Source organism: Musa acuminata, chromosome BXJ3-7 (genome assembly GCF_036884655.1).
Source record: "Musa acuminata AAA Group cultivar baxijiao chromosome BXJ3-7, Cavendish_Baxijiao_AAA, whole genome shotgun sequence".
NCBI classification, from domain to species: domain Eukaryota; kingdom Viridiplantae; phylum Streptophyta; class Magnoliopsida; order Zingiberales; family Musaceae; genus Musa; species Musa acuminata.
Genome location: NC_088355.1, coordinates 5,677,622 through 5,702,778, shown reverse-complemented (window position 1 = coordinate 5,702,778; position 25,157 = coordinate 5,677,622). Strand labels below are relative to the sequence as shown.

At 35.9% G+C, this 25,157-nt stretch overlaps 2 protein-coding genes across 2 annotated transcripts; both read right to left on the bottom strand.

The window, feature by feature from the left end:
* Nucleotides 1-462: 462 nt before the first annotated feature.
* LOC135642030 (ribosome-recycling factor, chloroplastic-like) lies at nucleotides 463-12,250 on the bottom strand. The gene is made up of 12 exons (XM_065157799.1): nucleotides 12,051-12,250; nucleotides 9,162-9,297; nucleotides 9,005-9,074; nucleotides 8,818-8,913; nucleotides 8,238-8,335; nucleotides 8,048-8,159; nucleotides 5,436-5,477; nucleotides 3,675-3,731; nucleotides 3,527-3,577; nucleotides 3,327-3,383; nucleotides 779-841; nucleotides 463-650 (listed from the first exon to the last, which is right to left on the bottom strand). Exons 1-11 carry the CDS (start codon nucleotides 12,208-12,210, stop codon nucleotides 824-826), a joined length of 897 nt encoding a protein of 298 aa, XP_065013871.1. The 5' UTR covers nucleotides 12,211-12,250; the 3' UTR covers nucleotides 463-650; nucleotides 779-823.
* An 860-nt stretch (nucleotides 12,251-13,110) lies between these two features.
* Nucleotides 13,111-23,503, bottom strand: LOC135642422 (DEAD-box ATP-dependent RNA helicase 27-like). The gene is made up of 12 exons (XM_065158560.1): nucleotides 22,952-23,503; nucleotides 22,606-22,791; nucleotides 21,243-21,428; nucleotides 18,078-18,161; nucleotides 15,058-15,099; nucleotides 14,907-14,978; nucleotides 14,525-14,824; nucleotides 14,415-14,453; nucleotides 14,241-14,345; nucleotides 14,094-14,162; nucleotides 13,884-14,009; nucleotides 13,111-13,538 (listed from the first exon to the last, which is right to left on the bottom strand). Exons 1-12 carry the CDS (start codon nucleotides 23,327-23,329, stop codon nucleotides 13,359-13,361), a joined length of 1,767 nt encoding a protein of 588 aa, XP_065014632.1. The 5' UTR covers nucleotides 23,330-23,503; the 3' UTR covers nucleotides 13,111-13,358.
* Nucleotides 23,504-25,157: the final 1,654 nt, after the last annotated feature.

The following is a 25,157-nucleotide window of genomic DNA, read 5'->3' as shown; positions in this document are numbered from 1 at the left end:
CCCTCCGCTCCCTGTCCTCCTCCCACTTGCTGCCGCTGCTGCTGCATCGCACCACCCTGGAAGTTACGTAGACTGCAATGAGTGCGGGCTCTGTCGCGTACAATCGATCGATGCGCCATCGCCCCAAGAGGATGGATGAGTCACGACCTCAGTCCCAACTTACGTCACGATAACGTGCGACTCGGTAGCTATCTGAGTCACATCGAAAATGCAGAAGGATAAAACAAGTTTGATAGACTACAGAAAATTAAAAGAGTTGGAATAATCTATTTAGTAAAAGACATGAGTTTCGACTCTTGAATGCAAAATATCCCTGTTTAATTATTATTATTATTATTACTAATCTAGGAAACATTTTTGTTGATATCTTTGCTTAATTTAGACAACGACGAGAACCAAAATCTGCGTTTGGACAAATCGATTTGGGTGGCAGCTTACAACATCTACAGAACACGAGCACCATGGCACAATCACAATGGATAAGCTCTTTCATGGTAATAATATTTGGAGTATGAGTTGTTCAAGAAAGATGATAAGAACAGAGACATCGTTTACGGTGATCCACTGCAGCAACTTTTAGCAGCCGACTTTGGTCCTCACCAGAATCCATTCGGATGCAGGTGTTCACTTCCTACCATTACCATGATCAGCTGTTTCAAAGAATCCAATTGCACAAGGGGAGAAAAAACAACTCAGAACGTTCAGTAATTGGTAAAATTCATTGACTATCATGGTTTAAGTAGAAAATATAAGGTGGGAAACAGGCATAATAGCTTACATTGCTAACGAATGGCATTATCCGCTGCACATGCTTCGTATAGAGTTATACAGATAGCAGTTCCTGTGCACAGGAACAGAAGATGTCAAAACAACTCGAGGGAACATTATAAATGATGATTCAAAGCAAGAAGGCAGGCGAGGATGGATAATACACCAGAGTTTAATAGCATAGTTTATACATTAGATTTAACGAGTATAAAGACAAAGTAGTCAAACTTTCTATCAGCACAATATGCAAATAACATGGGCGAATTTAATTTTTCAATAGGGAAGTTGCCTACGAGAACATAGTTGACAATCCGATCTGAAGCATGTGAACTTTGAGATGTGTAAATAATACACCGATGACAGTTAAATTGATCTGAAACTTTCCCCTCTTCAAAATAATTATAATCCAGATTCCAGAAGAGTAGCTTGACAATCTTTGATATATTACCATAGAACAGTTACGAGGTACGTCAAAACTCAGCCTCCCTCGTGATCAAGTTTCTGGAACTTATCCAGGAGACCGACCAGAAATGGCTGCACCACTGTTAAAATAGAGCAGCCCAGTGCATAATTCATCATGATCTTGAGAGGATTGATACATGCAGTACTATCGAGGCTGTTTTTATGACTCGAATCTTAATTACCTAGGCTATAAGAAAACAAACTTATGGTGATACAAAAGCTTGCCCTCTATAGCCTATCCACTATCAACTACATTAAATTCATATGCACTTGGAGCACAAGGTAGTTCTCGAGTTTCTTATGTCCAATGCAAATACTCCATCCTGATCTAAAGCATTTTCAGACAATAAAGCTATACAAATTTCTTTGACACTTTATATATTAAAATTATTCACGTGCGTAAGCAAAAAATAAAATATTATCATATAAAACACTTTCTAGCATAGACACATCTATCATTGTTAGAGAGACAGACAATGAGGCCAAACAACTTTAATTAGCAAGTTTCTCATCTAAAAAAGAATATCATCTCATTAGCTTGTGTCAGATCGATATCTTATGAGATTAGTTCTAATTCATCAGCGGGTGGGAGAAAAGGAGAAACATAAAAAGTTTAAATACTCTGATTTGATTACGTAGTCTTCCAGCCACTTAGCTCCATCAAGGACCAAGTCATCCAATACTCTAAGGGTGTATTTCCTTTTCTTCTTGAATATGCATTGTTTAATTGGTGTCATATGCTAGCACAAAAGCAAACTCAAATTCTCACTGCTTTAATTGTCCTGTAGTAAACAACAATCTCTTCAAATCTCCGCTTATCATTCACCAAATGATGGATTTGCAATCAGCAAGCTTTTAGCTTTTTGGTACTACTTGATCATCTCTTTTGACCATATGTATGTTTCTTTGCTTATGATTTTACCAAATCTGCATAGTTGCATTCCATTGTATTCGACTAGTTGTTATAAAACCCTTCAATTCCTACTCCTCTTTATCGTCTTTAGCATAGACTTCATTTTGTTCTGGTCTTATCAAACTAAAATATTATTAATAACAACAAGCACATAATGTCATTAGTGCATGTTTCAATTCTAAGTATCCCTTGACATGATTTCAAGGAATGAAAGTGCCAATGTAAGAACAGTGTGAATTTGACACTCTGTTTAAGATATGAAATCCATATGTGAGCACAAAATGTCATTATAACGTTTCTTTGTTGGTGGATATTCGACGGTTTCTTCCCAAATGAAGGAAAAAAAAGAGGAAAAGACTGACACAGATAACTAATCTGAGCAAGATTCATGATGGCCAACCAGAACAAATAAACAACTTGAAAATATATAGTCAAATTGAGTTGGATCCATTAAAGTTAGCAGATCAACTACAGATCACTGCACATCTCTAGGAGAATATATAGCCACTTGGAGGAGCAAGAAGCAATCAGTGGTGACCGGTTCAAGAGCAAAAGCTGAATTTAGGACCATGGCATTAGGGATTTGTGGCCTAATTTGGCTAAGGTTAACAATTACAAACTTAAAAAAGATCAAAGTAATCTTATGTTGCTGACAAGAAAGCAACAATAAATATTGTCCATGACGCAGTTCACCATGATGGAAACAAACATGTGGAAATTGATTGGCATTTCATTAAAAAAAAAGTTGGACAAGGGACAAATCTGCATGCCTTCTATTTAATCCACAAAACAACCAGTTGATGTTTTGACGAAAGCTTTTACCAGGTCTGTTCCATCAATCACTGGACAAACTTGGATTGCAAGACATATTTGCAACCGTTTGCAGGGTAGTGTTGGAGAAACACACAACATTTTTGTTTCTTAAATAGATTCTAAAAGTGATCTAAGATTTATGTAATCAATTATGTAGTTATGCTCCTAATTAGAATAGATAGTTTTATTTTCCTTCTTTGGATTTGTATCCTTCCTATGTATTATTTATAAACTTAAATTCATGACAAATGAGGGAATCAAATTATTCATTCACAAAAAGAACCTTATTTCATGTGGATATGTGCATGCACATCAAGCACATTCAATGAACACACTAAAACTTGATGCCAACAATTTTTAGACTACATACCTTTTCCTTTTGTTTCTGAATGGTCTCAATCTTCTTCATGTACTCATCAGTCACTTTCTGCAAATGATCAGACAAGTGTATATTTAAGTCCCATGAGCACTCATTCATATTTTAGCATCTCCGAGAAACATTTTTGAGGATACAAGCAACAATCAGCAAAGATTTATGTAGCAGCATAATGTTAATGGTATGACACTTACCTGGAGATCGCTTGATAAATCTTTAACATTATCTTCAGAGAGTTTTTTCTCCTGAAAGACATCCATGAAAAATGGAGATTAGACGCTGACAAATAGGAGTTTATAGACATATAAACACCCAGTATGGCTTTAATTCAGAGATACAAACTTTCTCAAGTTTCTCATAGGCTTTAATTGCATCTCTCCGTATATTCCTTACAGCTACCTGCAAAATATATAAAAAAGAAAATTGAATGGAATATACTTAAAAGCATTATGTAATAATCAACAGTAGACACTATTACTGCAATAAACCCCAACACATGATGCTAATGTTGAATAAAGTGACATAAATGAGATTCAATATCTCACTAGTGTCTAGATTACATGAAAGTACATTCCTTTGTCAATATTAAATTCATGCTGCAGGTAACTGTAGCAAGCTTGATAAACATTCGAAAGTGAAACTACCATCACTTGCAAAGTACCTCCTTTTGTTTGTCATTGTCTCAATATATTCTCAATATTTTTCTATATTGGAGATAGTTCTTCATAGGTATATACCTGTTACTCATGCATTTGTATGTTGAAGCACATGCATTAAACTCTCAAGGGATGATTTTGATTAAAAAATGCAAGAACAGAAATCTTTCATGCCAAAAAAAAATGCATACTTGATGATAAAACAGGAAGCTCGATGTTTACAACTTCAAACATTGAAAGGATATGCAAGCTGAAAAACAGCAGTTCAGCTACTTCTCCATAATTGCTGCCAACCATGTTTAGTATGACGGATCTCAGTTTCAAGTGACACTAAGAGATTTCCAGAAGTAGATTTTGGCTTAAATCTAATAAAAATGAGTTAAACTTGTACATCATCCATTGATCCCTATGGATTAACTTCCTATTGACAAACTGTGTGTAAAACAGCTAACTAGAAAATGTCATTGCCGGGTAAAGGCCACCCTCCATGCAATTTGAGCTACGCCTGGCACAGCCCGGTTGATTTCAGGGAAGGGTTCACAGTATCCAGCCAGGCATCACAACATGCTAGCCTGGGCCAAAACAGGCCTATGCTGCCACTTGTAGAGGAGGATGCCATCACTCCTTTTGCTCTTAACGTGACCGATCATAGTGACTTGACCGATCACTATAGGTAAAATGTTGCCCCCTCAAAAGTTTACATGCTCTTCCCTGCAGCTATAATGGAAAGGCATTTTGGTCAAAAAGGGACTCTACAAGTTCTGACAACCCAAAACTTACCTTGAATGATATGGACACCCTTTGATGGAGAAAATGACTAATCGATGCAACAACTTCTGCAAAAAGTAATATCAATCATCTATTATCAAATTTGTCAAACATTTTAGGATCAATTTGTCAATTATTGAGTCCTGTCTTGGCTTTCCTCCTCCCTCCCTCTATAATTAGATTGGCTTACCATAGAATTAGATGCAAAAAAAAAAAGGTACAATACATAACCAAAGAACAACCACAAACTTTGACACAACTTGCATGTAGAATATTCGAGTACCCTAGGTAGTAGCTGATTGACAAGGTAAGCCTCAAATTCATTGACAGATGAGCAATTTATAGAATATTCCAAAAAGTATTGGGTACATGGTAAAGCAATTAATATATGTTAATCTGGAAGACTTTAAGCAAACATTCTACCCAGATTAACAATATCTGGCAAGATAAATGTCAAGCCTTGTGAAAAACTAAGTGAATATAGAAAATATTCAAATACTAAGTTTCAACTTGTTTCATAATTCCAAATAGTAATAAAAGTATCCAACAAGGTGTACATAAATTACAGAAAAGAGATGTTTGTAGTTGAGAAAATTAATCAATGAGAAAATTGCAAAATCCACATAAAAAGATATTGACATAGCACTTCAATGGTGAAGCATATGTTGAAGAGATGTACCTTTCCTTCCTCGGTCAGTTTAGCAACAACTTTTGATAACTCCTGCAGTTAATGTGAAAAGATCAGGAAATAGCTTGGCAAATCTAAAATTTAAGAAAGTTTCAGAAGGCATCAATTTAGTTAATCATGAAAAAAAAACTTTTTATTAGCAAGTTCCTCTGAATCTTGTTAAATCGTAAGTGCAAGACGGGTTGGGTTAATTTTGACTCATAAGTTCATATCTAATTTCTTAAAGAATGATGAGGAATTCATCAATTTTGTATGAACACCAATAACATCAATGTTGCACTAGTTAAAGGATGGCTCTTGAACACCCAATGGTCAATTAGTTTATCCGAGGTTGTATATCCCAAAGTACCCAATCTCAGACCTCAGTTCATCCATGTCCTAATTTAACCCTAAAATATATCATCGACCATAATACTATGGTCAATTGGGAAATAAAAGTATTCTTGACTTAAACCTTAGTTTTCTCCTTCAATTTTGTTATTATCACACATAACTTGTCAATTAATTGAAGACAACTTGTTCACCAACACATCTATAAATCTTCTAGAAGCTTACATCTTGTGCATCCTAGAGATGTTCACACATAGGTAAAATGATTTCTATTTGACTTCCAGTTGGCATGTAAAAGAGGAAACATTATACCTACCCAATAACTAGGGTGAACCTAATTCACACATCTCCCACCAATGCAAGTGCTGGAAGGTACAGGAGGATCAATGTAGGCAATCTTACTCTTACAAGTAGGAAGAGAATTGATGTGATTTCGACCAAGGTTTGCAACTATAAATGTATTTATTGATCCGACAGCTTATCAGTATGTGAACAAGAGTAATCCAAGCGGACCCAGTATAAGGCCGGTACTGTCCAACACGGTACCTGTACCGCCATATAAGCTTGGTACAAGACCTGTGTCGGCTGGTACAGGACGATACAGGCCTTGTACTGGGCAGTTTCTTTCTCTATTTGTTCAGTTCTTTTTGAGTTTTTTTTAAAGCTCAATATATACAGATGTATCAACACATAGTATGTATCGGTGTATCAACACTCAACACATACCAACGTACCAACACTTAGAACACCAGTATAGACCGAAATCATTCGAGCCCTGAATGGTACAGTACCAATACATGAAATTGTGAACATTGATTTGAACCCTGATCAATCAGATCTTAAAGGAATAACCTTATGATTATTAAACTTCCAATAATGACCTAGGATTCCCTTTTGCTCATGATGTGAAATATCATCTTTCTACATCATGTTTCATGCTTATGCCATAGTAGCAAAGGATAAACGGACAAAAGAAAGTCATTCTACATCTTATCACCTATTTAGACATAGTCAAACATTGTTAACTACCTTCAGTTTCTTTTTTAGTTAACCCTTTGTGTCCATTCTTCTCTAGGATAGTCATTTTAGGTAACCTTGTCAACCTATCATCATCATTCAAGCAGTAGATAAAGTAAATAGATTCCTTGAATGGGCAAATATTTGTCAGAACTCAGAACTGTAGAGGAAGGTATGAGAGAGAAGATTGCTCCAGCGTGTTGGCACAAAGTGACCAGGTTCCATGCTAGAATATCTGAATTTGTTTTCATACTTTGGTTGGCTGTTAGGGACAAGCTTAAAGAATAATCTGCTCGACAAGGGAGTTCTGCCATATTCAAGTTGTGCTGTTCATCTATTTGTTAACTTGTAGATACACAAGAGAATTAGGAGTCAATGTTGGATTATAGATGAGTCTGACCCTTGATAACAAAGTTGATTAGTTCCCTCGTCACTTTAAAGGCAACAAAATGGAAACCAATGTGGTAAATGTCTTTTGGAAATAACAGTCTTCTTCTTATGGGAACAGCAGAATGCAGGGACTTTCAGATATTATGCCAGAGATAGTAGAGCCTTAATAAATTGTATTAAGGAGTCTCTATATTGAAAACTTTTGATGTTAATCATAGCATTATTAGTGTATGGATCAAAGCGTTCCTTAGGTTTTAGACAAGTGATATGTTAGTATATGAAGTACAGAGAAGGTAATATATTCTCATACATGGGTCCTCAGTTAAAATTCAACTTTGTAAAATTTCATGATTCAGGAACATAGTCTTTTTACCTTTCCCAAAAGAACAACAAATAGTTAAATGACTATTTGTAGCAAACCATGAGATGCAAGAAGCTTACAGCAATAAAAAATATGGAAAAAAAGGTCAAGTTTATCAAGATACAAATAATCTTCTATATGAATACCAGGCAAAATAATTGATGATCTGAACCTAAAACAGACAGACTTCTTGTGTTCAAATGTGTGTAAAAATTAATGCATTTATAGCAAAAACAGCATCGTTACAACTTTTGCAATTATCTTATTAAGCTCAAAACCCAAACTATGTCAAAATTTTTAATTCCTTTCTAAGGATAATGTGTATAGTAAAAGATAACAACAAACTATGACCAGGTGAAACAGAAGTGGCATGATGCATAGCTGGAAGTATAAAGATAAAAACATCTTAAAAGCATATTTGTTTGCAAGGATTTTTCTCTTAAGCATATTAGCTTTCTAATAGATAAGACATTTTCCAGTTAAAAAACAAGACAAATACACAAACCTTCCTACGCTCAGACGTTAGTTGAGGGATGCTTAGTCGTATCACTTCTCCATCATTGTTTGGCGTCAACCCAATGTCAGAACTTACTATTGCCTTCTCAACAGCTTTTAAGCTGAAAGTTTAAACTTGTTAAGACCCCTACAAGTATTACAAAACATAAACAAAAATTTTGGAGAACTGAAAAGTATACCTAGATTTGTCATATGGCTGAACCAGAAGAGTGCTCCCATCTGGTGTGCTGATTTGTGCAATGCTCTTCAAGCTGACAGGACTTCCATAATACTCAACCTGGAAGAAAATTGAACCTTCATGCCAAAAACAACCTTTTAACCAGTCAAATAAATTGAAGAATGCAAAAAAAAATACAGAAATGCATTTGTTATACTATATTGAACATAATTGGTATAGTAGGCAAAAAGGTTTCCATCAGGGTTCAAGATCTAAAGTTCCTTGTAAAAAAGAAGTTCAATAAAGATAGCAGAAAATGCATCAAGCTACAAGATCTGGTATATCCGTGCAGAATTAATAAATGAGGTGAAGAGACAAAGTGAAATTAAATCAACTACTACCAAACAACTGCTTACTTCTAAAAGAATATAGGTTTGGGTCCTAAAAATGACAAATCCAATATCAAAGCCACAAATAAACTGCCACCTGCTTTGTTTAACATAAAGATGTGAAGGCCTTATACCCTTGTTAAGTACAACACTAAAATCAAGATGAAACACAAAGAAGATGGCAGAAATAAGCCATATGTCAGATTAATTAACCTCAACTCGATCAAGCATGGAAGGATTTGCTCTCCCTGTCCTCACTGCATTGAAACTTGCACGAACTGTTTCAATGGTCTTTTCCATCCTTTCTTTCTGTAAAACATTTGAACTTATGACCTTGAAAACCTGATGTAATCATAAGTTGCAAGGATAACATACATCTAATTGTAATGATGAAACTTACAGCATCCTTCTCAATCACAGATTTCTCAGCTTCAATTTCTTCAATGGTTGCACACCTTAAGACTCTTGCCCTGAGTATACCAAGAACATGCCATGGAAAGTGATAACATTGAATTTTGAAGAAAGTGACATAAATTCTTCACATCAAAGACACTTACCTTCTCTTGGAGTTTCTAGATACCAAAAGACTACTAAAGAATGCATTTACTCCCTCCTGTAGTCTTACATAATTTGAAGATGAGCTCAATGAGGACATGTGTTTACCCAAAGAAATATTACCACCACGGATATTTCCTGTACATAAAGAAGGACCTTTATAGTGAATGTTTCTGTTCACACTCTAAATGGAAGCAATTTTACCAGAAGTGCTAGAAGAGAAAGTATGACAAGCCTATATTGATGCATGAATTCATAACCAGTACTGCATTTCAAGTTTCTTTTTTTCTATTGGTTGACTTAAGCGCCTAATCTTTCACAAGTATTTTGTGATATAGTCGAGTAGCTACCTCCTCATGGACTTTGAATTAGTCAGAAATTAGAGAGGATTATAGGAATAATGAGACACATTTTCAGCTAGATACAGCAAAATAGATTCTGAGATTTTCTTTATGAGAGTAAATGCTCATACCCTCCTTGACCTTTCTTCAATTTTTTATATTTCCTCTCTTTTCATAATTTGCAATAGTCTGAATAAAATTTTTAACAACTGATAGACTAGAAGCCCAAGAGGCACTTGAAAGAGAAAATAGAAAATATCTAAAGAAGCTAATAGTGCTATAGGTGAGATAAACCAAACACAGAGGGTTCTGCAGAAGACTATGCTTACAAACTCTGAGAATGACGAGTATTTAGAAAGTGTATGTGTACCTTCTGAATGGTAACAAATCAAAGGTTGATTGGTCTTCCATTATCATGATCAAAAGTAATAAACTCAATTTCAGTGTGTAAAATAAGGTCAGAATGATTGGACACATCTGTAGAATTTCCCACACATCTTAGAGAGAACCAAAGTGAGGATTTCCTTAAAAAATTGACACTTGATGAAGTTCTATGGATAAAATAGCACCATGCACAATTCACATCAACAAAAAAAGAAAAAATTTTGTGGACCAATCATGTGAAGCAAATTTACCAAAGCATTACACAAACTATAGAGGGCAATCACATTTAAATTTTAAAGATTATGCTGAATCCTTTAAATTTTGTGACAAATCTTAAATTTCTATCAGCATGGAGCTTAATTTAATAATCTGAACAGGTCAGCACAAGAAGAATTTTTCCATGTGTTGCATCAGATACTTGAAGACTGTACCAAGCATTTGACCACCCACTATAGAATTGTCGATAGGATACAATTAGCCTAATGAGGAGCAATTGGTAGCTTTATATCAGTAAAAAGCATCGTCATCAATTGTCTGATTGTATGTTTATAATAAAAAAAAAAAAAATCAATTAAATAGACACAATTACAAGTTATATCTGAAATCCCATATTGAACCTAGAATTTCACTCTCTAGTTGTTGCCAATCCTATTTGCTCAATAAAATTTAATGCCATCATAATTTGTCATCAGTCACTATTTACTCAAAATTGTATATTTTGTGCATATCACAACCACCTTATAGCTAGACTCAACTATTTTTGTAATTTGTAAACTTGTAATATGTGCTTCTGTGTCCCAAGATTTGAAGATCCAATTCCTAGTATCTGCATAAAGAACCATTGTTAGAATTAATTAGTTGATGGAGTGCAATAATGACCAGCCAATTCGATAAAAGGAAGGGTGCACATCACGGTTACAATAAACCAAAGACCTTTGAGAATCATGTGCACAGGCCAGATATCAGGAGAATATTCAAGCAAACAAAAGTATGCTTCAAACAAAGATCAATACGTAAAGGCTTGCATATGACACACGATACGTAATGGCTTCAAACAAAGATCAATGGTCTTCTCCAGAAAGGATAAGACCTTTTCTAACATTATTGTTTGCATATGACATGCAACGAGTCAGTTATATAATGGGTTCAAACAAAGACCATATGGTTGGTTTTCTCCAGTCCAGCAGGGATAGTATTATAAGATAGAATTCATTTTGCTCAAGAGTGATATCAATGTGTGCATTGGCTTTGCAGAACAGAGTTTACCAGATCGGATTTTCATATATTCTGTACTTCAGATTTTGAGATAACATCAATAGATCAAGAGAACACAAGGATGCAACTATGCTCGCTAGACAACCAAATTCCATAAAGACATCTGAAACATCAGAAAGCTAGCTAGAAAATTAGTTCTCACATATTTCAGAAAGCAAAAAAAGGAAGACATCAGGGAATAACTGGAAGCAATTGTCAGAACTTATTCAATGTGCCACATCTTTGCAATAGGTAGCACATTATCTGTATAATTATAATTCCAACAGATACCTAAGTTGTTGCCATGGAGCAACTTGTTACTTATTCATGAAACCTATTAATAGCAACAAACTTCTCGGTACTAACAGAAAAAGTAGAAAAGAAAAGAAGCATGAGACTAACAAAAGTTAATAAAATTTTCAACCAGTACTAAGGCATCTCCATTGTTTATGCTCAAGGGAGTTATGTCAACAGATTCCAAGAAAATAACTTAAATGTTGCGATATCTCATACAACTTCAACATAAGAAAAGGCCGATTCATTACAAATGAAAAAACATTTAACCACACTAATTGGAAATAATCTTCTAGTTCTAGTATGATTTAAGATAAAAGTAACCAAATAAAGCCAATGTGACGAAATTCATCTACTTTTCTATTCCCATCTCTTCCAAATCTTCTACAATCTCCTCGTGCATAGTTGCTATAAACCAACCACACAGTCTGATTACCGCAAGGCTACTGAAATCCCTGACCTACAAGGTACCGCTACCGCATCAATTCTTTCCGTATATCATTCACTTGTCAGATAATCCGGAAACAGAAGCTATATATATGTACTCAATGCACCCATTCCGAATATATTATAGGCTTACCTTGCAGAATCAGAGAGAGAGAGAGTACAGTGGAAAACCTGGTGCTCTGACGATGGAGCCGGTTCTTGATGGGAGAAGACTAGCAGCAGTGAGGCTTGGCTGGACGGATCGGGCGGAAGCAGCGGGCGAAAAGGACCGGAGCGCCATCGGGCCTCTTGGCGGAGAGAGTGAGGAAGGGGATAAGGAACGAATTGCCATCCAAAGGAAGAAGGGTTTATAAACGCTGACGTGGTGGAGTCGGGTCGAGATAAAGACGAGCCCGACGCTGCCCTATACGACCATGTCCGCGTTCGAGAAATAGTACGTCAGTTCACATATACATGATTGGTTAGTATGTTGGACAATCAATTAAAAAGAAGCCAAAGGATGAATCGAAGTTTTGGTTATATAAACGAGTCAGTTCACAAGCCAGATTGAGTTTTTATTGGGCTAGCAATTTGCTGGGGACAGCACCGTTCAACCCTAGCGGTGGTATCACCTGAACCAAGTAGTGATATCGCGCTTGGTCGACGAATAGCATGGGTTGATATCGAGTTTAGCGGCAGCATCACATGGGACGACGATGGTGTCACCTGAAACCTTATGGTTATTTGCTTTTTAGTTTCGAGTTCTTGAGACGTCAATAAATATCTTACCAAGTTGGTGAATTTAGATTTATCATATGATGGCAAGTCTCGAGTTATAAGATTTGTTATTATGTTCCTAAAAAGATGAATGCCTCAACAAGGTTTAGAAGCTCGCCTAGATTTTAGGGCTAATTTTCACCAGCTTGTCACTCTGCGTTAGATTTGGGGTTGGAATAACCAGTTAAATTATTTCAATCTAGCTAACTTTAGACACATGTGGCAGATTATGCAGGTTAAATGAGTTACTTTTGACCCATTTAGACAATTAGAAGAGTACAATGCTACTTAATACATGCATCTTCTAGTGCAACTTCTATCTACATATACAATCCATCTACAGGCATAGCTTGATATGTTAGTCATGCTGTATATACTACCATACTAGAACTCGATTTGGCAACTCAGGTGTTGACTTCTATCTTCTAGTGTTGTATGCACGCCTACTCTTAAAATTGCTTACACTTGTCAAAAATAATGCAACCGAGAAAACATTGGATTCTCACTTGAACTACAATTGTTAGTCCGCCACTGCTAAAAGATGCAGCACCCCGAACATTACGCCAAACTATGATGCTTCTCAAAAACCAAACCTTGGCAGTAGTAGCATGCAAAACTACACAAGAATGAATCTATTAGCTTTAAGTTATCTTCAATGGAGCTCTACTTGTACAACTCCAGCTTGTGGGATGCGAGAAACTCTTCATCTTCCCACAGCCAGCTTTAGTATCGTGCAAACTGTCTTTGATCATCAGCCTTCTGTCTCCCATAGGGGTTGCTTGCACTGATGCCGTGGTGGCCGCCATCAATTTTGTGCGTCTTCTTCCTGAACTTGGATGCACTGCTTTCCAGATCTAAATTCACCTTTGGGGGTGAGACAAAGCAAAGAGAAGTAGCCACATCCTGTCGAAAAGTCCAAATATCCTCAAAATCAATACCATAGACCAAATATCTATAAGACATGAACAACAGTAGATTAGAATTTTACCAAATTTTTGCTATAGAATATGCACAAATATAATGGATTAGAGCCTTAAGGATTAACTATATTACACAAAACCTCTAACCATGAGACCTTTTCAGGAATTTGGACTTTAATGCTCCTTATTAAACTTAGAGAAGTCAAAGATATGCTGGAACCATCATGTTAATTTATAAATGGACTTGACTAGGTTCAGCACACAAAGGAGCTTGTTTATAAGATGTCTAAGTAGAAACATATACAATCAGCATTAAATTAATTGGTACCTTGAGATTGAGGTGGTGCACATTAAAGACATTCTTCATAGAATGTGAATTGTAGGCTAAAATATAGGATTTGTATGCATCTTTAGCTGACTGGCTTAGAAAGTAGTTTTCTCCCACTATTTTCTCCTGCAGGATAACATTGAGAAACTTAGTCTGTGCTACACAAGCATATAGTGGTTAGACGATAAGATGGTCAAATAAGAGTGTTACCAGGTGAGATTGCAAATTTGGCACTTTCTTTTCATTAAACTCGTATTCCTTGACAGGTACCTTTGCTTCCTATTAGAAACAGTCAACCAAATTAATTATCTTAACACTGCAGTAAAACAAATGCAATGCTAATGCAAGGTCATGTACCTTCAAATAGAGGAGGAATTGCACCTCTTCAGGCAATAGGAAAAGCAAAGCATTGCCTTCGCTGCCCTCCCCACGAGCTGTCCGGCCAACCCTGTGAATGTACTCCTGAAAATGAATACAAATTTAGAACATCTAGAAGGAAAACAGGATGGTGCAATCTGCCTAAACACGCACCTTTGGTTCGTCAGGAGGATCATATTGCACAATCCAATCCTACAGACAAATTACAAATCAGTGTGGGGATTAGCCAATTCAGAGCATAATAAGTGAAGTATGAAACTTACCACCGCAGGAATATCAAGTCCCCGAGCAGCTACATCAGTGCAGAGTAGTATACCCTTTTGTGCCTTGCAGAAGTCAAAAAAAGTGGCTGTGCGTTTCTGCTGCTTTTGCTTTCCATGGATATCAAAACAATCAATTTGAATATATCTGAGAAGTTCTGAATGGTACTTGACTGAGTTGCAGGAAGAAAAGAAGACCATTATCTTTTTCGAAAGGTTCCTCTTCAGAAAAGCATACAAGACCAGAAACCTTTTGTTACTTGGAACTACACAATATCCTTGCTGCAACCCTTCAACAGTGACCTGAGAACAACCAGAATCATCAAATTTGTAAGTAAGTATAACAGGCATAAGTATCACAATGATGAGAAAATCTGGAACTTACCTGTGACCTCCCATCATCAACTCCAACATATATTGGCTTTTCCTTAAATGACAAACAAGCAAATTCCTCAACCTGCATAATATATAATATTCATCGACTAGACCAAATAACTAAAGATCATTATGGTAAGTTCTCAATGCCAACTGCAGACCTGCTTGGTTTGGGTGGCAGTAAAAAGGGCAGTTTGCCTTGCCTGCATATTGATAACACAGAGAGCTGCTATAAGATCCATATTTCATATATGCACCAACAAAAAAATTACAAGATGTTACCAATTATAGATCAAATTTATCATTATAGTGTACATTCTCAGATAAAATGGAATTCTGAATCAGCATTTAAAGCCATGTGTGAGTTTGTTGTTTTGTCATCAGATCAAAGAAATAATTAGGCTATAGTAATTTCATCACAATGAACTTTAGTAAGAGAATGTGAAATAATACATCATCTTCGTCAAATTGTTACTGTGTAGGCTGTGAGCACACCAGGCTCCACCACCTTTGCTCTAAAGCTAGGCTAAAAGAGAAATTTGTGGCTACTATAGGAGTGATGACCCTTCCGCTGTAGTGGCCTATGTCGGTCAGATTCAGATATGTATCCCATGTGTCATGGATCTTAGCCTCCATTATGGTTATTGCTCCAATTTTAGATACATGGTTACATCAGAGTCCAACATTTAAATTAAATTTAAAATTAAACTATTTTAAAGCTAAACAACATATAATCATCATATATATTATATATATAATTTTACAAAAGTTATCTTCCATTGAAATTTTATTTAATTACTTTAAATAATATTTTAGATCTGACTATATTAAGTTAAAGCTAAAAACTTCTGTTTTGCTAATCTTTTTATTTTAGATGTTCGAGAACGAGGCAGTAATCATCACTCCACATATGAAATCAATGAGCCATCCAAAAGGTCATATTCCAACAAGAGAAACAGCTCATGAGCCCTAGTTAGTATCGGCTCCAGTTGGTGATGAATCCTACTGCAGAAATACCTCAAAATTCAAAGAGATCTTTGAATCAATCTAAATCCAAGGCAAAACTCAAATAATCATTAAATTTGCAAGTAACTATGATTACAACACGAAAGGAGTTTACAGTGAGACATTAAATTTACATAAATTATCCAATAACAAAAAAAGCATCTCCAGTAGCAAATTATACATTTACTGGGCAAAAGATAAGCACAAAGTCTATTGCAATACTCTCAAAACGAGGAACAACATTCAAATTGAAAGGAACAAGGGCAACTAGGTCAAAGGCCAAGCTTCTAAATTAAAAGGTCTTAACCAAGGACTATATTGGTGGTAAAGGCATCCTATTGATTATATCTCATCTGGAATAATCCTAGCACAACAAGAATGAATCTCCCAGCAGTCTTTCCCCATGAAAGAACAACCTCTGGCTGATATGCATGCATCCAGAGCATAGGGCAGCAATTTCAGTAGTAAACAGCAAGAAAGGGAGTCAAAAGGTATAGAAGAAAAGCAAATCAAGAGGAATTAGAAGCAGGAAGAACTCCAGATAGAAAAAAAGAATAACGCAAGAATTACCTAATCTTAGAGACGCATAAAGCTAAAACTTTTCTTTTTTATAAGATAACAATTCTACTTATCTTCACCCCGTACTGAACTTTTAGAGATAAGAATCCTATATCATCTTCTCATATTTTCAAGTATTATTTGACACATGCAACCTCTAAATACTAATAAAAATACTTCAAAATTCTAAAAGTAAAGGTCTAATCTACACCTAAAGCAAACAATAAAATTAAAACAATGGAAGATATAGTCTACACTCAATCAAGCTAAAAAGTTAACGTCTAGGTTAAGACGCATCACTTGGAGTGACTAGTTGTAACACCCAGATTAATCTCGCATCATAAGTGGGCTAAGACTAAGATTAGGTTATAAGGGTTTTGAGTGTAATATTGTAAACTTCAGCTTAAGCATTTTGACCGATGATTTGGGTTCAATGAAGTAAATAGGCCAATTATCCCATAAGGTTGGTTATGACAATTGGTATCAAAGTCGATCAAGTATTAGCGCATGGTAAAGGGCTTGAGTAGGAAAAGATTATCCGTGGATAGGGTAAGAGGACACATCACGGCGTGAAGACACCACTGGACTATGTCTCGCATGCACTATGCTACAGTTTAATCTGGACTATGCTAGGCCTTGACGAGAACATCAATTCCTTATATGGGGGAGATTGTAACATCTCGATTAATCTCATATCGAAGATGGGGTAAAACTAAGATTGACTTATAAAGGTCTAATGCGCGTACTAATGTTAATCTTATCTTAAGCATTTTGATCAATTGTTTGGACTCGACAAAGTTAACAAGTCAGTTATCCCACCAGGTCGGGTTATGACAATAATAAAGGCCAACCATGACAATAAGAGAGGGAGGAAGCTTATGGCAAAGTTTTCACCACTATTTTAGTCAATTACAAAATGTTTCATGGGAAGAAAATCCAAAACACTTTTGAGAATTAGACATATGTCAGAATTAGTGAGCATTAATAGGCAGCCTATACAACAAAGATTAAGTAAGATTTGAGCCCTTGATCATATTATTGAGTTATTATCACTTACCTCATTTGGTTTATTCTCCGGTTGGTAAGTTGGAGGTTTACCCTATCAAAGTATAATTTAAAGAAAAAAGAGCCCTTGTTGCAATGGGCATATGCCAACACATATACTAATAGCATCAGACATCAGCTTATATTAGTTGCTTCAATATTCAGCAGAGTTGGAATTGTCTGCTTGCACATTCCCTCATAATGAAAAATAAATAAATGGATAAAGGTGTGGCATTTTAACAAGAAGTAGAAGCAACAATAGGATTAATACATCAAATGACAACAAGCCATAATGTTCTAACTATTTGACGTCGGTTATAGGAATCTTTTTCCACCACTAAGCTTTATGCAGAGCAATATTCTTAATCAAATCAAGAACATTTAATTATTTATTTATAAAGTAATAGGATTAGTAATTCAGGAAAAAAGTCCACTCATCAAAGCCATATATTTTACAGATAATAGCAAGAGAAGACAACAACTTCAGTAACTAAAAGCTCCTAACTTCAAAGTTTTAACTATACGGAAACGAGAAAAAGTAGGTAAATGATTAGGATAAGAATGACCAACATACCTTTGGCAAGCACTTAAATATTTGCTTCATATCTTCCTCAAAGTTAGCCTCCAAAATTCGATCAGCTTCATCAATTATAAGAAACTATATTTGGAAAAGGGCCAAAATGAATATCAACATTTCAAAATCTGGAGAAAATTTACATGATAAACAATTATTCACAATGTTGAACAAATTTTAGTTTCAATATTTTTAAGTTTAGGTCCTATTGGATAAGATCAAACATGCAAACTTCACAAGTATCAGAACTTGAAAGGGTAGCAAAAGATCAAAATGCATGGGTAACAATGAAAATAAGCCAATGATGAAAAAATGCCAGTGATGATGCAAACTGGGAGATCACAAACTGGTTGGCTATAGTAACAAAGTAACTAACTAACAAGGTAAAAACTGATATGACCCACTCAAAGATATGTTGATAGCAAGGCTTCAAACCAGCGAGACCAGTATAGACTGGCATTTATTGGTCAACAGGTGAACAATACCAAACCATTTAGGTTGGTCTTGTCCAGTATTTAGTTTTTTACTATTTTCCCAATGATACTGGAGGGTATACCACCCAATATATACCAGTAATATATCAGTTTGATTGGTTGTGGATCGAGATATAATAGTTGATACTTGATAGACACCTTCATTTATGACTCAGACCTCAAGATGGTGATCACTCAACACATCACCATAAATATTTCAATTTTTAGCAAGGTATATAGCTCAAGGGTTCAACTCCCAGAACCAGCCTCTCAAACAGGTAAACATACATTGAGCCTCCCTGGACATCAGAATTAGTCAGAGCGTCATGCATCAAGTAACCCTTATAACAATGTTTGTGGGCTTAGGGTTGGGAATGAAATCGACCTTGGGATTAGTATTGAGATCAATAGGATCAGTCATATTGTATACACAAATCTGGATCGGCAAAAATGTCATTTAAAAACTAAAAGAGCATCCAATGACAAGGCTCCCATCAATGTGGGTTTGGTGTCGGATCAGTTTATGCAACCTTCCCTCTAGATATATAGAGACTCTTTCTGCGACTCTAATCTCTGGTATCTTAGGTGGAAAAGGGAACAACCTTATCATTGTACCAAACCCCACCCTCTATCTTAAAACTAAAAATGTCCTAAAATTTAAAAACAAAGGAATCATGTATCTTCACCACTTTAGTTTTACAAACAAAAATCTGACATTATTCAAGTGAAATATTCTTTTGTTTCTGGTACACATTGTTTCCTGCATGATTGATTACAAGGACTATTACATCAGGCACTTATTACTCCCAGAAACAATCATCCCTCTTGGTGGGCTCTAAGACATGGACAAAAGAGAACATTTATCACTAATGTACTATTTAGATACATGACTCATTAGGGCCACAATACGTGCAGGCTCATCCCCCATTTACTGTTCAGAAGTTAAAGTATCCCTCAGTTACTGTTCAGACTTCAAGAGTATAAGCAAATGTTTCTAATTCTGATCCCAATCTCAACCCACTGTCTAATTTCCCTTTGCTCAGCTCTGGTAGTCTGTGAGAGAGTAGGAGCAATCAAAAACAGCAGGTGTATGACAAGTGAAGGAGATGAATGGACAGTGAAAAAATTAGTAGGAACACTAGTTAAGCAGATCTCTACACACTCCTCCCTCTCCCATCCTGTCCTCTCACACCTCTATTTCTTCAGTCTTTCCTCTTCTCCCCTTCTTCATCCTGTTTATCAATCTGGCCACCAGCAGCAAGAATACAACCACAATCAGTTAATGATCTCAAACAACTTCAACGAAAATTTCTGAAAAAAATGAGAGCTATTTATCATCAGGTTCAGGGGTAGAAAAGGTCAAACACAACACATTCTTGAAAACATGGTTCTCTGACCCTCTTGATAGATAAATGTACAAAGCCCTGTAACCTAGAAACAGTCATTTCAGATTTCTGCCACCAGCAAAGAAACAGGATCATCGACCATGAGAAAAAGGAACAGAGAAAGAAAGAATAAAAAAATAAAAACAAGGAGCCTAGGAGATAAATTATCCTAAACGATAAACTTCATGTAATTAATATCATAACAGGTCATTCCACATAAAGTAATTTTAGTATAAGATTAAGATTAACTAGATTATAGAAGTATTCCTTCTTTCATAGGCATAGCACAAGATCCTTCCTCATTTCTTCCTCTTATTATTTCATTAGTAACTACAAGTCTACAACTATGAAAATTCTTGTTATTGCTACAGTAATCATCATTGTCACTGTTTCTGAACTGGTACTATTCTATATTATGGCTTTTATTACTGATTTCCAGCGAATGCATTTCTACAAAGTGAAATGTAGCACATGTGAAGCATGAGTGACTTCAATCTAACCGAGGGTACACAAGGTAATATTCAATAAATAAACCACTAACACTATCGGTAATACTGTCAGTATTACCAAGATGATATACTCTTTGCTCTGATCCATGTAATTTTTTGTATCCAAAGGCTGGCTGCTGGGCTTGCATGGGCTTCGAATTGTAGCACACAAGCATACTAAGTCTTTTGATTAATGAGACCAAGTGCCATGGGAAATTCCATGACTGTTGTAACTTGGCTTTGGAAGACGGCTTTGCCTAGAATGTATTTCCATCTTATTCAGGATATTATCTGACTTTCGAGAGGCTAATTGCATAGTGGACTGGTAGTTGGTGTGAGAATGACCATGTTGGGTACTGTGGCATGGTTGACAACTTACGTACTTGAGCTTCTCAATTTTGCTTGTGAAGACATATCGGGTAGAAGTTAGTTACTCGATGTAATATGATTCTCTTCCCTTCCAACAAAAAATAAATATAATGGCAATTTCAGCCACTTTTACTCAGTGTGCATGCCTTATTTTGACATGTTTTCTGTTGTTATATTTTCATGCAATTCTATCTGAGGTATATCTGATATGTTACAGCATTCTGCATATCCACTAAATAATTACCAGGTATATGCATCTCATGTGGACTATCATTGGTTAGGGTACTTTGGTCTACCAAAATCAGTATTTGTTGCCCATTTGATTTATCCAAACAGGTGTCTGATCACACATAACATGCAATAGCATCATGAAAATAACAAGATATAAGAATAAAAGTGTAGACATAGGCTACAAAAAAATCAGAATTTTCACACAAAAACATTACTTACCGTCAGATTTTTGTAAATGAATCCTTTGGTGTTTTTGAGATGGTCCAAAAGCCTTCCAGGTGTAGCCACCAATAAATTTACCCCCTTAGCAAGATGCTCAGCTTCTCCTTTTCGTCCAGCACCACCAATAACCAAACCAAGAGTCTGTGAATGGTACTTCAAAAGATCCTTCGCCACAGCATGTGTCTGCAATGTAACCAAAATACTAGCCTAGAATTACACCAAAGATTGACAAGTAGATTAAGAAACACTCTGAATGCAAACTACGCCAATGCAAAAATTAGCAAGGTTTCAAGAATTAACTTAATTTGGCAATAAGAAAAAAAAACATATCTGCCATGGAGAAAAAGAAAAATTGTGCTTTTCTTCTCTTTTCTCGATTGTATAATATAGCAATATCATATACTCAATGCTGTTCATGATGTAAGACCAACTACTTCAACCAAAGTTATGGACATCCCATTTACACACTTCAATCACACAGTTACATAAATCTCTTATAAATTCCTGTATCTCCATATAATGTAGATGTTGCATCAACAAACAGTTGAAAGTCCCTTGAAACATAATCTCCCACAAGTAATAGTTTTCTATGTATTTAATGCTTCAACGTCTTAACTCCAAGGATACAGATATCGGCTTAATTACACAACCCCTATTTACTAGGCCCAGATAACAGAAGATTGAGTTCAAGAGATGCAACATAATTATCACAAAAGAAGTTAGAAAATCTTTCTATTTGGACATCATGCAGGAAGATAACTCAATGTTTCTGACCTTTGAGTCCTTCACACGACTCTCATATAAAAGGCCTCAACAATAGATTACTTGTAGTGGGAGTTGATAATTGCTTATTGAAAGGAGAAAAACACGTCATGTAACATATTGTTATGTCAAAAAAGATTCCAAATGCCAAATGCATCATTTACTACCAAAGTTGTTAAAGTGCCTATCCGACAACAAGAATGCCCCCCAGAAAATGGATCAAGATTAAATTACATTTAGTTTATGTATGTAAAATATCAAGTGCTAAAAGATCTTTCTGGTTCATTTCCTCTGACCATCAATCCAAACAAAAAGCACTGTAGTTCTCGTTGTCTTTACTCGTAATATGATTTCAACAGTTAGCTAAGATCCATGAGCAAGAAGAAGAATTAGCATCAACAGTCGAGGTGCATTCTTCTTTTCTTATATTGATATCAGTTGGATACTGTAACTCAGTAGTCATAAATCTGTTTATATAACCAAACTAGTTTAAGTTAGTTGCATCACAAAATGTAAGTACCAAGAAGAAGTAACAAATAAGTCAATAAGGAGTAGAAAATAATATTTTAAGCAACTAGATAACTAATATAATTCTTACTTGAATGGCAAGCTCCCTTGTTGGACAGATAATGATGACCCCAGTGCCGTTCCGAGGCATAAAATGGATATTATGCAGCAACTCGACTGCAGGTATCAAGAAAGCAAGAGTCTTTCCAGAACCTGTCCTGGCAGCACCCATCACCTCTTTCCCTGCCAACAGAGGTGGTATCGCTCTAGTTTGAATCTGCAATCAACATTGTCAGACTTCATCGGCTTCAAATGATTCCTACTCTCAAATCATTGTAAAACAGATTAATACATAAAAATACTCCGAGAGAAGGAAAGACTGAAAAAAGAATCCTAAAAACCAAAGTCTCGAGCATCCAATCGAGGAGAGGTGTGACCTGCGTCATGTTCTCAAACCCCATCTCTTGGATGGCCTTCATGGTGAGATCGGAGAGGGGGAGCCGAGAGAAGGGCTCGGAAGTCAAGATCCCAAATCCCTTTTTCTTCTTCTTGGCGGAGGGAGCCGTCTCCTCCGCGCCGTCACCGACGTCATCTCCGTCTCTCGCTTCGCGGGCATCGTCCTTCTCCTCGTCCGAGTCCCGGTGGCACTTCTCTTCGTTTTCTTCTTCGTGTTGGACTTCTTCCTCTTCCGCCACCGGTACGGGGCCTTCGACACTGATGGCGTCCGCACCCACGTCGGGTTTCGGCCTGTTCTTCCTCTTCTTGTTGGGCTTCTTCTCCTTCCTAACCTGGTGAAACTCCACCGCGGGAGACATGAAAGGCGAGTGTGTACTAGACTCCGGGGCGACGGTCCGTTCTCTTCTCCGAGGTGCGGCCGTCGCTTCTCTTGGATATAAACGCGCCCGGAGAAGAACGGGCCCTAATTGTCTTAAACCCTTCTCAGGTTTGTAGAGCCGTTCATGAGGCAGGTCGGTTCGGACCCAAATTGAGCTCAGGTAATATTGCGACGCGGAAGATTCTTCGACACAACCAAAAGATGAGAAAAAAAGATAATTGACGATCATAAAATAATAATAATAATATTAATGTAAAGATAATTGACGATCATATAATAATAATAATAATAATAATAATAATAATACAATTTATCTGGGAAACACTTTTTTTTAATGGCGTCATCGAGAAATTATAGGAGGCACGTTTTCATGAACAGACAAGCATACTATTATTTTTCTCAATATTTTTTAAAAAATAATAATATTTTTTTGATATATTCTTTTTATTTTATTTGTATGTATAGTCTTTTATTTTTTAAACGATGAGATTACTCCTATTATCATCTCTGCTTGTTATGGCCACTATCTTCACTCAGTTTCGAGGTCTCATCATAATCTCACCTCCTCCTAGCTATCATGGTAGTTACATGTTCTTCTCATTGTTTTCCTCCGATCTCTACCCTTCCTCATTACTCTCATCTTCTTTTTATTATGTTTTTGTTGCATTCATCGATCTCACCTGTCTCCAAATCATCTGTAAAGGAGTGGATATTTCTGATCTTTCTCCTTTGCCTGCCAAGTTTTATTGGACTTCAATTCTATACCTACTAGATTATTATCAACCATGTCCTCCTCCATGCCACCGATGATCATTACTCTCTCACCTCTCTCTCTTCTATGATGATGACAATCGAATCGAATACACTTCGCCACTTCATCTATAATCACAACATCGTGTTTCTCATTTTCAATCTTTACTTTTTGTTTAACCTCTAAAACGACCACCTCTTTGCCATCATGGCCGATGTGGGGGCAAAGAGGAGGGCAAAGTTAGAATACTATAGGATGGAAGCGATTATGATAGGGGGTAGAGGGGGTAATGATAGAGACTCATAATCTTCTTTTTTTAAATATAAGGTGGGAATAAAATAAAAAATGATACTTTTGGAGGAAAAAAATGAAACTTTGGACTTTCTTTTGGGAAAAATGTACCCTTATTCTTTTACATGTATTACTTGATTTTTGAATGTATAACCTAAACTAAATTGAATTAATCCATATTTCAATGTTAAATCTTTTTTTTATTCTTTCTTTCATCTCCAATGTGAAGAGAATTTTTTAAAAATTATAATAAAAGGGTAAAGCTTACCTTAAAAAATTAATTAGTATAGACTTTTCGAGTTAACTTACCTTAAAAAAATATATTTCATGATAAAAATTATACATATATTCTTCCAAATTTTGATACTAGAAATATGATTTTTTTTTGAAAAATTCATTAAAAAAAACCCCCTCATTTTTACTGGATGACTCCCTCTACTAAGAAATTATCTAGGGATATTTTTTTAAGTCCAATTTTTATCCTCCTAGCCATACATTGTAATATTCACCAACAAATAACTTACATACACACCAATCATAAACAATGAATACACATCAAACAAGTCACCTGATTATGTGTGTAATCTATTTCACTGATCTCAAAGTTTCAATCCAAGTGTAAGGAGCATCGTTGGTATCTAAATTTACTCCAAATAATAAGATTATGCTTCTATTTACAAGACTCAACATTTCTAAATTGATGTTTTTTTAATCGCATATAAAGAACTTTTTAAGATTTCTAACCATGCAATTTCGAATGGCACCG

What these genes read in the sequence shown, in the direction of transcription:
- LOC135642422 (XM_065158560.1), bottom strand. Translation starts at nt 23,329, where the DNA reads ATGTCTCCCGCGGTGGAGTTTCACCAGGTTAGGAAGGAGAAGAAGCCC. An exon ending in TTGATGATGGGAGGTCACAG is followed by an intron (nt 14,825 to 14,906) that starts GTAAGTTCCAGA and finishes GGTTGTTCTCAG; the next exon opens with GTCACTGTTGAAGGGTTGCA. An exon ending in GACTTGATATTCCTGCGGTG is followed by an intron (nt 14,454 to 14,524) that starts GTAAGTTTCATA and finishes ATTTGTCTGTAG; the next exon opens with GATTGGATTGTGCAATATGA.
- LOC135642030 (XM_065157799.1), bottom strand. Translation starts at nt 12,210, where the DNA reads ATGGCAATTCGTTCCTTATCCCCTTCCTCACTCTCTCCGCCAAGAGGC. An exon ending in CCATGCTTGATCGAGTTGAG is followed by an intron (nt 8,336 to 8,817) that starts GTTAATTAATCT and finishes ATTTTCTTCCAG; the next exon opens with GTTGAGTATTATGGAAGTCC. An exon ending in CAGCCATATGACAAATCTAG is followed by an intron (nt 8,160 to 8,237) that starts GTATACTTTTCA and finishes TTAAACTTTCAG; the next exon opens with CTTAAAAGCTGTTGAGAAGG.